Source organism: Vollenhovia emeryi, unplaced genomic scaffold (assembly GCF_000949405.1).
Source record: "Vollenhovia emeryi isolate VEMERY1.0 unplaced genomic scaffold, V.emery_V1.0 DF939167.1, whole genome shotgun sequence".
NCBI classification, from domain to species: Eukaryota; Metazoa; Arthropoda; class Insecta; order Hymenoptera; family Formicidae; genus Vollenhovia; species Vollenhovia emeryi.
In genome coordinates this window covers 592,635-604,290 of record NW_011967199.1, presented here as the reverse complement: position 1 = coordinate 604,290, position 11,656 = coordinate 592,635, and the positions used below count along the sequence as shown (strand labels likewise).

General features: G+C 44.9%; 4 protein-coding genes across 4 annotated transcripts in view; 1 reads left to right on the top strand and 3 right to left on the bottom strand.

The window, feature by feature from the left end:
- Window positions 1-631, bottom strand: part of LOC105564303 (pro-resilin-like) — a 4,256-nt gene extending 3,625 nt beyond the window's left edge. The window contains exon 1 of the mRNA XM_012016588.1: window positions 19-631. Within this exon, the coding sequence (XP_011871978.1) occupies window positions 19-538 (520 nt within the window). The 5' untranslated portion in view covers window positions 539-631. The remainder of the gene's footprint in view (window positions 1-18) is intronic.
- A 3,753-nt stretch (window positions 632-4,384) lies between these two features.
- LOC105564245 (RNA pseudouridylate synthase domain-containing protein 1-like) lies at window positions 4,385-5,638 on the top strand. The gene is made up of 4 exons (XM_012016481.1): window positions 4,385-4,720; window positions 4,797-5,040; window positions 5,120-5,396; window positions 5,470-5,638. Exons 1-4 carry the CDS (start codon window positions 4,499-4,501, stop codon window positions 5,615-5,617), a joined length of 891 nt encoding a protein of 296 aa, XP_011871871.1. The 5' UTR covers window positions 4,385-4,498; the 3' UTR covers window positions 5,618-5,638.
- LOC105564246 (DNA repair protein XRCC3-like) lies at window positions 5,628-8,302 on the bottom strand. Its single transcript, XM_012016482.1, has 5 exons — window positions 8,039-8,302; window positions 7,016-7,210; window positions 6,344-6,474; window positions 5,917-6,123; window positions 5,628-5,858 (listed from the first exon to the last, which is right to left on the bottom strand). Exons 1-5 carry the CDS (start codon window positions 8,052-8,054, stop codon window positions 5,646-5,648), a joined length of 762 nt encoding a protein of 253 aa, XP_011871872.1. The 5' UTR covers window positions 8,055-8,302; the 3' UTR covers window positions 5,628-5,645.
- A 98-nt stretch (window positions 8,303-8,400) lies between these two features.
- Window positions 8,401-11,477, bottom strand: LOC105564244 (serine/threonine-protein kinase RIO1). Its single transcript, XM_012016480.1, has 5 exons — window positions 11,195-11,477; window positions 9,430-10,457; window positions 9,149-9,351; window positions 8,775-9,062; window positions 8,401-8,704 (listed from the first exon to the last, which is right to left on the bottom strand). Exons 1-5 carry the CDS (start codon window positions 11,254-11,256, stop codon window positions 8,600-8,602), a joined length of 1,686 nt encoding a protein of 561 aa, XP_011871870.1. The 5' UTR covers window positions 11,257-11,477; the 3' UTR covers window positions 8,401-8,599.
- Window positions 11,478-11,656: the final 179 nt, after the last annotated feature.

The following is an 11,656-nucleotide window of genomic DNA, read 5'->3' as shown; positions in this document are numbered from 1 at the left end:
GGTTGTTCCCGCTCGCACCGGGAACGCCGTAGCCAGTCGATGGCTTGTCCTCGTTGCCTGCGCTACCAAAACCACCCCCGTTGTTTCTATTCGCACCGGGAACGCCGTAGCTGGTCGATGGCCTTCCTTCGTTACCCACGTTTCCGAAACCGCCCCCGCCGTTTGTGCCGGGAACGCCGTAGCTAGTGGACGGCTTTCCTCGGTTCTCACCAAAGCCCCCGTTGGGAACGCCGTAAGAGTCAGAGGGTTGCCTAGCCCCAAATCCGTTTCCTCGGACCTGACCCAGACTATTTCCGCCGTCGCTTCCCCCAATGGGTGCATCGTAAAGTTTCGACGGACCATTACCTGCGCCGTTACCGCCGGGCCCGCCGAAACTTGTTGCGCCACCGTTCCTATTAACGCCACCCCCGTTATTGAAATCCGGGGTCCCGTACTGCGTGGACGGATCGGCTCGACCGCCGTTCGCGCCGGAGGTGCCCGCTCTTGGAGGTAGATACGAATTGACCGGAGGTTCCGGACGCACCACAGCCAACATCATAATAAACGTCGTCCCACTGATCTGTGACAAGCAATTCAGCTATAACTGCAAATGCGCTATTGTAACGCGAGTCTTGAAAAATTTTACAAATTTGTATCAAATGGCAGTAAACTTATTTCAACGGCGTTTGAAATTATGATTTCTACTGTGCCACGTAATTAATTTTATTACGTCATTGTATCAATTTATAACATGTTAAACTCTTCTATGCGAACTATTCTTTTGTCAAGATAAAGTAACTATAATGTCAAAAATAGATCTCTTTGAAAGTCACATTTATAGTCTGACAATGAGTTTAGTTATTCTTATCGATGTCCGAAACAAATAAACTCGTAAATTCCGCGATCGAGTTCTCCGTAAAATCATTTCTGAGTTCAGATATATTCAAAACTATATCCGTATCTTCGTATCTCGTAAACGTTATGAAGCTACCCTAGCGGAAAAGATTCCTATAAATAACTACAAAAATTGACTTAAAATAGAAATTTTTATACCTTCGTTGAAACATTTATTTTTTTGTAAAAATATCTACGAAATAGTACCACAAATGTTCTCAAATCAAGAAATTACTGCAAGTAGTATTTCATGAAAAAGTACGACTTTGTAAAAATTAGTACAAAACTTTGCTAGTTTAAAAAACTTAAGGAACAACAAGATCTTAAAGAATTAAAACATCTGCTTGCTTGTAGAATATTACAAAGATTAACAAAAGTGTTCCGATTCTGGCATTTTCATGTTGATTTTTATAACACTTAAAAAATTTACGTAGAATTTCTTAGATTCTGGCAGTTATATTTTGTAGAATTATTTCCGGCAGAGTATCATTTCTTCTCACCTTAAGCATATCGACGGCTCCCATGGTGTTTCTCCAGTGGCAAAAGGAAAATCGAATTTCTGTTACTTTATCCCTCCGAGGGAGACTCGCTCTCCCTGCCTCACGTCGCTACCCTTCCAGCGTGAGATGGATTTCTCGAGGGAATGACAAACACGAGGCCCGCGCCGCTCTTTATATATCCCGGGGCTCATCCGCGTTTCTAGATCATAGTTTGGTGCAATCGGCAAGATTTACAGCAACGTTCGACGCAAGTGTGTCACAAGATGCTGCACGGGATCGATGGAAGAGAGCCGGATCGGCGTATAAGTAAGCGTATGCTCACGAGCAGATTCGCGCTCTATATCTCGCCGATCGCGACTCCCGTCAGCGTTGCGCCGCGAATCGTTAACTCGTAATCATCTGGAGCGCCTCTAAATCGTCTCGCGTGGAGCCTTTGACGCGATCCTTGATATATCGCTCCGATGTACCGCCGCACACGGAAGAACGTAAAAAATGTATTCTCGGTCCGCGTCTTTTCCTAAGCTTCGCGATGTCAAACCGGAGAACTACAGCCCGCGTGCATTGAGATCAATAGGCGATTTTTGGCGACTGTTTCGTATATATACCAAACTGTACACTTTAAACTTAAAGGAAGACGCTAAAGATGTGCAATAGGAAAATTTATTTTAATAAAATGATCATTCATGACGCCGAGTCTACACTCTGGTACCCAGCGGAGAGAATTTCTATAAATAACTACGAAAAATTGACTTGAAATAGAAATTTTTTGTAGAAATTTTTATAACTGGGTTGAATCATTAATTGTTTTGTAAAAATATCTACGAAATAGTACCACAAATTACAATGTTCTCAAATCAAGAAATTATTGCAAGTAATATTTCATGAAAATGTACAATTTTGTAAAAATCAGCACGAAACTCTACTAGTTTATTTCTTCGAATTGTGATTACGTCAGAGCGTTATCAGTTTTATTGTTTAAAATATTTGTTTGTCTTTACAGGAAAAGTTTGCCGACTTCTGCTCCTCCATGGTCGTCGTGTTTAGATGCCGATGACATGCACGTGAAATGTATATCCTCCAATTATAAAAAGCCTAAACGTCCCGGCTTCTCCGCGCATAGAGCGATCAGCTTTGACGCAATAGACCTGTGTGGCGCAAACTTGCATAACGTATCCCCCATCTCATCCAGCGTGCCGCCGCTACCGTCACCTGCATTCGGTACGAATGCTCGGATTGCACAAATTTTCCCCGGACGACGTCGCATGCACGTGCATACGTTTGCACACGGAGCACCAAATAAGCGCTCGAGATAACATGAAGTCACTCTCTAAGCGCTCATTAATGTTTCCGATTTATCTTTCTCTAACGTCGATTAATGTTATTTCGATTAAAATCTCAGCAGAATGAAATCATATATGTAAAGAAAAGTATTCTATTATGAGACAGGATTCTAATATGAGATAGCAGGTTTTCAACGTCCAAATTCAATCACAAATCTCTTTTCGCAACGATTGCACGATCTAACAAGCAATTTTCTAAACTAAACAGATTTCACTCCAAGGGCAATAAATTCATGGTGGGACCAATAGATGATGCCTATTAATTTAGCGGAAACTGTCTCATAATAGAAAACTTTCCTATATTTCTCAGCGAAGAATACAAAAGTGCAAAAATTCTATATTTAAAATTAAATAATGCAGTTCCTGTTTTAAATATAAATATTATAATAGATACTTGATTGATTTGAACGATGAGTTCATGATAATCGGAATTTACTCTTGCGTAAAATTATTATCTTCGCATTTTGATTCTTCGACTGCGTGGAGGCGTTAAAGTGCAACAAATAAAGCATGATGTAATGAGAAAAATCCCTTAGCTCGCTCGCGATCGCTCGATTACATTTTCTGTTGAGCAGACACGGCCAGACGCAATCTCTTTGTGTGAATACACGTCGCGAGATGTTTTGTGTGTGGCACACACGATCCCTCTGTAGATACGCATCTCTCGGTCTCGCGGGCTTTGTGTCACTTGTGTAAATGAGAACATAGTCGTCTTATGTCGGCATACAAATCTCTACACTGCGTCTCGATCGTCGTCAATTATCCGCGGTAGCTCGACGACGCGTACCGTCGCGACGGTAAAAAGTGGAAATTTTTATTATCAGAAAACGCAACGATCCCCCGCACTTTTTGGCAAACTTTATCGATAGTAAAAAGACACCGTGTTATTATTGCAAATGTATTGCATCGCTTATTTCCAATAACATAAGTCAAAATGCTTCTTCGACTCATACCTGTTACCTTTTCACTGACTCTGTAAAGAGTTTTTTTTTATACAGCAGGCATATACATTACAATAGTCGATTAGAGATTTGAAAAATTGGAGGGAGCAAAGAAGTTAAGAATAGGGAAGAAGAGAATTTAAGAATAAAGAAAACGTACAATATATTTGAGAATACGGGACGAAAAAGCCAAGTCTTCTTAATTCCTTTGAAAAGAGATTCGATGGAGGAGACGTGCGTTCATTAATACAGATATTATATATTAATAAAAATATAATTTATGTTAATAGTATATTAATACATCTTCACTGACTTTGTGCAATCAATTTTTCATACAGTGCGCATTATCACGTGGAATAGTTGATCAGGAATTTAAAAAACTGGATAGAGCGAAAAAAAAGTTAAAAACAAGGAAGAAACAACGTAAGAGTAAAACGAAAATCGAATTTCTCTCCACTTACCCGAAGAGAGACGGAAAAGGTATGCATTCATTGCGTTCTCACGCATCTTGCGCATTCTCGCATCCCTGTTACATCGCGCAGGCTCGCGCGTGGAAATGCGTCCCCGCATAGTATACACGCGTAGCATTCCTTACGGAATTATTCCTTCGTTAAAGCTGAAAGATTAGCGTAAGATAGAAAAACTAATTTACAATACAAATGTGAAATTTGTAGATGCACTATGTATATACATGCATACATACATACGTGTGTATGCGCTCTTCATGCACTGTGCGCGTGTGTATGCAACGTCCGCTCTGCGTGTGCACGCACACGTGAACAGCTGAAAATGGCCGCAACGTGGAAACACCGTCCGGAGCAGAGATAAAATATCTTGCCCCGCAATGGCTGGCGTAAACGTAAACGGATTCTTACACACGTGCACGCTGGTCGTCTGCAATCTCACGTGCGCGATAATTCGCCTGATACATTCGTACATCAAGAGACTGGCGAACGACTGGCAGGAGAGGCACAGGCCGGTCAGGATCGTGCATCGCAGCGAGAACTTTTTAATAGTCGACAAGCCCTACGACATGTACATAAATAGCAATAATCCCGACAGAAAGGTAAGGGGCCCAAGGCCTAGTGTTTTCGAGGCGGGGCGATTAACGTGTCCGTAAATCCAGGCGTTGACGCTTTCAGAATACCCTTCAGACGGAGCTGCGGGAGATGCTGCCGGACCTGGTCAATCCGCGGCTGTGCCACGAGTTCCACTTCGTCCACCGGCTGGATTATCCCACGAGCGGCGTCATGTGCATAGCGTTGAACAAACGGGCGGCCCGGGCGGCGTCGTCCGCCTTCGAGAATCACAAGGTGCACAAGTTCTACCTGGCGCTGGTGCACGGCCACATACACGAGCCCCACATCGTCATCGACAAGCCGATTGGTTAGGAAATCGCGACCGCGCGACGTTGTAACAGCCGTAACCTGGCGACGACCTCACCGCAGTCTCCTCCTCGGTCCAGGTGCTGACATCCGGGAGATGGCTGGCAATCACAAGATGTGCACGAGCGACAGTGCCTTCTGCGACAAGCCTCGCAGGTCCCACACGACGCTGGTAGTGCTGGAACGTGGGTTTTGGAGAAGCAAGCCCGCCACTAAGATCCTGCTGGCGCCTGGCACAGGTAGACGACACCAGCTGAGAGTGCATTGCCATCATATCGGCCACACAGTCATAGGAGACTACACGTACAGCGAAGGCAAGGACGTGGAACCTCGCAGAACCTACCTCCATTCTTTTAGGTACAATTAAATCGCCACATACAGCTTTGAGATACATATTTGCCTCTATTAACAACTGCGTTTTACTTTCAAGGTTAATATTGAACTGTGATATCGAAAATATAGACGTGAGAACGGCGGATCCGTTTGACGCCTCTGCACTGTCCGATTACAAAGCGACGAGTGTAACAAAAATCTTGGACGAGAACATATTTCACGAAATACGCAAACTTGTGGAATAAAACCAAGGCGTTTTGCGGTAACACAGATTTATTGAGTCGCCCCGACACCAGATTCGTTCACCTCGAACTGGAAGGTGATTCTCGGCAAGTGCGAGGCCAGCATCACGCAGGCGTATCGCTGGGAGAGCCTTCGGTAAAAGTGTATAGAGGTGGTTATCATACTCGACCACGTGAACCCTAGAGCCGGCTGCTCATTCGCGTCCTCGGAGATGAGTCTGTGACCATTTATGACCGCGGAAACCTAAAAAAGAAATGTATCGGCAACGCGATACAACTGCGTGCGCGAAATTGCGTTTTACCTGGTTGATGCAGATCACGCACAGGTCATCGTTTTTACAAAGCTCGTGTAACTGTCGGCCGATGAGCCTCTTAGATTTGCCGTGTAGCTGGTCCTGCCAGTCCTCTACTCTGTAAGGGGCGGCTATCGAGTCGATGATTAACAGTCCTATCTTATGAGCGTTCATCAGCGCTGGGACTTTGCGTCGCAGGCACAACACCAGTTCTTCCTTCAACATTCGTTAGCAAGTCGACAGTGCAATTAACGGTATAATCTATACATTGGTCCGTATTCGGTATTCTCTCTTATCGACAAAAGCGCCTCTAATAGTTGCTCGTAGCCAATCGAAAGACTTATTAGCCACGTTTAGAGGCGCTTTTATTGATAAGAGAGGGTTCAGAATACGGGCCATCGCCTCTCAATTATTATAGATAACATATTTTAATTACAGTCGTGGTTACGTGGTCCACAAATATCACATCTCCATTCACAGAATGAGCCTTGACTAACTCCGAGTTTCTCAGCAGTTGCTGCAACCGTCTCGAGGGGAAAGTAGTTTCCGTACAAATATATATGGCACCTGTAAACGTCGATGATCCCACCGTGAACATTTCGCAATAGCATATAAATATTTGAAGAGGATTCCAGATAGTCGAGAGAAAAAGGATTCAAAGTACAACTCTATCGTCCACACAAATTTAATAATATTTGATCGAATTATCTTCTTTTAAACGCATCGAAAGCGTCTAAAAATACGCAAAGACGCAATACTCTTATCAAGAACTTGAAGATGCAGTGTCGCGTCGCGAGGAAAGCCTTTTAGGGCCAGTTTCACAAACGTCGTTTGACCAGGTGGTCAATTTTGCACCTTGCAACATAGTGAAAATGCTAAAAGTGAACGGCTTTGTCGCTTTCTAAGGGGACAGTTAGAAACAGACAGAGCTACTCACTTTTAGCATTTTCACCACAGTATGCAAGATGCAGAATTGACCCACTGAGTTCAGTCAACTCTATCTTTATCTATCTTATTATCTAAGAAGAGACAGAGCGTCAAGTAACATTCGGTTAACAGTTAACGTTTGTGAAACTGGCCCTCATTTGCGTTGCTTTTCGAGCGTTACCAGCTCCGAGGCCGCCCGCGGTTGTCGGCAGTTGGACGGCGAGGCATAGCTGTAGGGCCAGCTGCGTCTTCCCGGTGCCGGCGGCGCCGTAAATCTGCGTGACACCCCTGCAGGGTACGCCGCCCCCGAGTTTCGCGTCCAGCCTCGCGCAGCCGGTCGTCAGAAACCTCTCCCTGATCGCGGCCGCGTCCGTCACTAGCGTGCGGTCGCACGGGAAAGAAATCATTTTGCGCGTAAAGTCCTCTATTACGAGACGGTTCTAATATGAGATAGCAGATTTTCAACGTCCAAATTCAATGAGAAATCTTCTTTCGCAACGATCACGCGATCTAACAATCAATTTTCCGCTAAACAGAGTTTGCTTCAAGAGCAATAGATTCATGTTGGAACCAATAGATGAGGCTCGTTAATTTAACAGAAGCCCCGCTATCTCATATTAGGAACTTGCACAGACACACTGTATCTAGGCCGAGCATTGAGCAGTGGGGGTAGATGTTCACATAGTAAAGAACAAACTCCGTTTTGTGCTGTTTCGTTCTCTCTCGTTCGCACGCGATGAAGCATAAATAATGCGAAAAATAGCACAAAACAGAGTTTGTCCTTTTCTACGTGAAACTCCACCCCCACTGCTCAGAGCTAAAGGCAAACGCTCGGTCTAGATATATTGTGTCCATGGGAACTCGTCTCTTAATAGCGGACCTTACTCTAGGAATCAACGATGCCTTCCCACATGAATTTAGGCACGTGTGGGACACATGGCATATACATTTTTCACGTATGTATATGCAAAATGTACAAATGTGTCGATACGTGCACAAATTCGTGTGGAAAGATATCGGCGATTCCTAGTGCACACAGGCAGACAGGAGTGCCTGGACATTTCTCTAATGTATTCTATAAACATAGAAATGTCCAGGCATTCCTGCCTATTCGCTTACATACGTGTGCGGCCGCGGATGTCAAAATGTCACTCTGACTCGGCGTTCAAGAGCGACATTTCTCTTCTCTCAACTCAGACGATACCTAGCAGTCCCTCCATTTCGAAACTGATCTCCGATACGTACGACAACGTCGCACATATCACCCTTTCACGTTGACGATTGACAGCGGCAGTCGGTGTTTTTGAAATTCGACATTCCCGAACATGCTCCGGTCAATCGAGCGTCAGATGGTGCTCTCTAGTCCCAATCTACAGTCTAAGAAATTGACCAATCACAGTCGCGTATTCTACTCACACTCGACAGTGATTGGTCAATTTTTAAGGCTTAGGGTTTAAATCTCTATTGTAGATGGGCACTTACACTCCACGCGACTGTGGCGCCGCTCTCTCGCTCGCGGCAAGAGATAAATGACGAAACAAAGGAAAAAGTACTAGACAAAATAAAAGTACTTGATACATGTATTTTGTCAAATTGCATTCTATTCACTCTTCTAAATAATCTTGTCCTATTGGTTTTTGTACTTTTTTTTCTTAAATATGCTAAAAGATCTTAAACGATTGCTAATGAATACCAATGTACAATATTGTACAATATTGTATGTACAATGCATAATATTCTTATACTCTTTCCTACACGTGGGCATCTACTTCCCTCCTCTCGACACTTTTATCTTGCGTTTCTTCACGTGCTTTTTTATCTTAGATTTTCGCTTCTCCGCCTGCTGTTCCTTGACTGCCTTCTTGCGCGCCTTAAAGTCAAAGCGATCAATTTAGTGAAAATGACACGTAGTTGCGCAGAGAGAGATGCACAATACACACCTTTCTACTTTCGGGACTCTCGTTTCTGGGCCTAGCCGAATTTACGAATTTAGTTTTATTGTTATCCTCGCTGTCCGTCTCGCTCCCGCTGTCAGAATCGTCGCTGGCCTCGGAAGAGGTGCGAGCGTCGCATTTCTCCTTCACGCCTTTGCTGTCCTTGTCCTTGTTCGCGAGGATCTCCGGTATTTCCGCGGGCTTGGACAAGTCCGCCTTCAGGCCCAACAGTGTCTTGTAAATCAAATCCTTTCCGGATTTCGCGAGATTGATATCGCGTTCCACATCGACCACCTACGGAATGGACACCAGAAGCGTGACAAACAATAACAGAATAAAGATTACACGCTGCGCGATACGTTTGCAGTGGTCGCCGGTACCTGAGTCAATCTCTGAGGAATGTACGCTTGCTTAAACACCGCCTCGTCCACCTGCTGTTGCTGCGAATCTTTCTCTTGCTCCGTCTCCCGCATCCGCATGTCCAAGTACTCGTCCATGTTATCCTCGTTTACCGTCGGATCCGTTATGAAGTCAAACAGCGACTGAAGCGGCATCACGTTCACGTTGTGCTTTCTGAAAAATACTGAAAATACCAATGCATCGGGCATGTTTCTTCAATTTTTTGTTTTTAACTTCCAGCGGGAACGTCGAAAAGTCGTACCTGTAATGTTATCACAGTCTTTTCGAAGGAATTCCATTGCACCGTCGTGGTCGCGGTCCACGGCCTGCGACACGTCAATGACCACGATCGATCCGTTGTGGTAGAGTATATTGTACTCGCTCAAGTCGGCGTGAACGAGCTTGCACCTGTTGTACATCTTCCACATAATCTCGATGCACTCTCTGTACAACGTCCTAGACTTGGCGTCCGTGAGCACGACGTCCTTCAGCTTGGGCGCCGCCCAGCCGTCCAAGCCCTGAAACTCCATCACCACTATGTGATCGTTGCTTTTGATCGGCCGCGGCGCACGCACGTCGCCCTCCATCAAGCGATTCAAATTGTCGAACTCCTTCTTCGCCCAGAGCTTCACCATCTTGCGCGGATTGTGCAGCGAGTGCACATGTTTGAAGCGGTAATCGCCCTTGATGTACTTGTCCCGATTCTTAAACGCCAGGACGGACGTTCGATATATCTTGATGGCGACCTCGTCTCCCTCCGGCGACCTGCCGTAATAAACGTTGGCCTCCTTCCCGGTCGAGATACAGCCTTGTAGCTCCTTCAGCACGCCCTGCGCGAACATATCGTACAGGTTGTACCTAATGCGCGAATCCAGTACGTTCTCGATCGTCGCGTGATCGCTCTTGTCTTTCGTCCTCGCGCGATTTTTGTCCATCTTCTTGTCGCTCTCGATCAGCACGTTGGCCACGTTGTCTGGCAACGACGGGCCCGCGTGTTTCTCCAAATTAATCTTGTTCGCGTAACGGGACAGCAGCTTGCACTTGGGCTGATAATTCGTTAGCTTCGTAGACACGTTCTGGGTGTTGGGTCGCTGCAAGTTGGTCTTTACGACGGCATTCTTCCTCTCGTCCAAATCGTAGTTGCAACAGTAACGATTCACCGTAACGTCATCGCCGTCGCTGTCTTCGTCGTTATCTTCGTTGCCCGTGATGTTCAGTCTAGCCATTTCTTTTTCAGGCGGCTTCTTCATATTCGCGTCGAACAACGGCGTTCCCTTGAACGTGTTCTGCCTGTTGGAAACGATGCAACGTAAATAATGGCTTCGCCAATGGGAGAGTCGCCGTTTATAGACACATTTAGTCCCGGTTTCACCAATGTAGCTTAACTCGACCTTTGTTTCCCCCCAAGCAGATAATAGGCTTGTTTTCTAATACTGCACTGGTGAACTAGTGCAATAAATTAGAGTGAGCACAAGTATATTTTTCTCATTTTAGCTTACTGCACTAGTTCACCGGTGCAGCAATAGAAAACAAGTCCAATTAAGAAACAAAGAATGAATTTTTTTTTAAACTAAGACCAAACTTAGGCAACGCTGGTGAAGCCTCGAATCTACAATGTGCTCTTTGCAGAAATATTTAATTTTGTAGCCGGTAAATGTTAAAAAGTTTTGTGCAAGATGATACATTGTACATTCTTGACAAACTTTCTAAGCGTCTTGATTCGCTTATATTAAATAGAATGATCCTAGACGCAAAGAGCACATTGTAGATCGAGGCTCCAAGCCTAGTGTGCTCTTCGCGTCTAGAAACATTCTATTTTGTAGTCAATTAATGTATTTAAAAAATTTGCGCAAGCGGATAAACTGTATATCATACACTGTACAGTCGTCGACAAATTTGTAAGCGTTTCGATTTGCTTATATAAAATAGAATCATCCTAGACGCAGAGAGAGTACATCGTGGGTCGAGGCTTGAGCCTCGTTACTCCTTGGAGAGTCAAGGATGCGAGCTAAATGCACGGAACTTACTCCGGGGGCTGTTCGCCCTCCTCGGCGTCACTGAATTGACCCTCCACGAATCCCGCAGACATGACCGGATCCCTCGATAAGTTGGTCCGCGAATTGCACAATGTCTCGTCACGACACGTGCTATTGAGGCAATCGCGCTGTTCTACGCGCGACGAGCGTCTTCCTCCTTCGGAGTTCGTCAAGGCAGTGACACTAGAGACTCCAGAGAGTCCTAAATATTTATTGGCTGGATCTAAAAGTATTAACCAATTATACTGAGCGCTCACTCAACAGTTGTGTCTGCTGAACGCGGCCATAAGTCCCAGTCTACAATAGAGATTTAAGCCCTAAGCCTTAAGAAATTGACTAATCACAGTCGCGCATTCTTCTCATACTTGACCGTGATTGGCCAATTTCTTAAAGCTTAGGGCTTAAATCATCTATTGTAGACTGGGACTTAGTCCCAGTCTACAATAGATGATT

What these genes read in the sequence shown, in the direction of transcription:
- LOC105564245 (XM_012016481.1), top strand. Translation starts at nt 4,499, where the DNA reads ATGGCTGGCGTAAACGTAAACGGATTCTTACACACGTGCACGCTGGTC. An exon ending in CGTCATCGACAAGCCGATTG is followed by an intron (nt 5,041 to 5,119) that starts GTTAGGAAATCG and finishes TCCTCGGTCCAG; the next exon opens with GTGCTGACATCCGGGAGATG. An exon ending in ACCTACCTCCATTCTTTTAG is followed by an intron (nt 5,397 to 5,469) that starts GTACAATTAAAT and finishes TTTACTTTCAAG; the next exon opens with GTTAATATTGAACTGTGATA.
- LOC105564246 (XM_012016482.1), bottom strand. An exon ending in CGCGGGCGGCCTCGGAGCTG is followed by an intron (nt 6,475 to 7,015) that starts GTAACGCTCGAA and finishes CGACGTTTACAG; the next exon opens with GTGCCATATATATTTGTACG. An exon ending in TGGACCACGTAACCACGACT is followed by an intron (nt 6,124 to 6,343) that starts GTAATTAAAATA and finishes CGAATGTTGAAG; the next exon opens with GAAGAACTGGTGTTGTGCCT.
- LOC105564244 (XM_012016480.1), bottom strand. Translation starts at nt 11,256, where the DNA reads ATGTCTGCGGGATTCGTGGAGGGTCAATTCAGTGACGCCGAGGAGGGC. An exon ending in TTCCTCAGAGATTGACTCAG is followed by an intron (nt 9,063 to 9,148) that starts GTACCGGCGACC and finishes TCCATTCCGTAG; the next exon opens with GTGGTCGATGTGGAACGCGA. An exon ending in AGAGTCCCGAAAGTAGAAAG is followed by an intron (nt 8,705 to 8,774) that starts GTGTGTATTGTG and finishes TTTGACTTTAAG; the next exon opens with GCGCGCAAGAAGGCAGTCAA.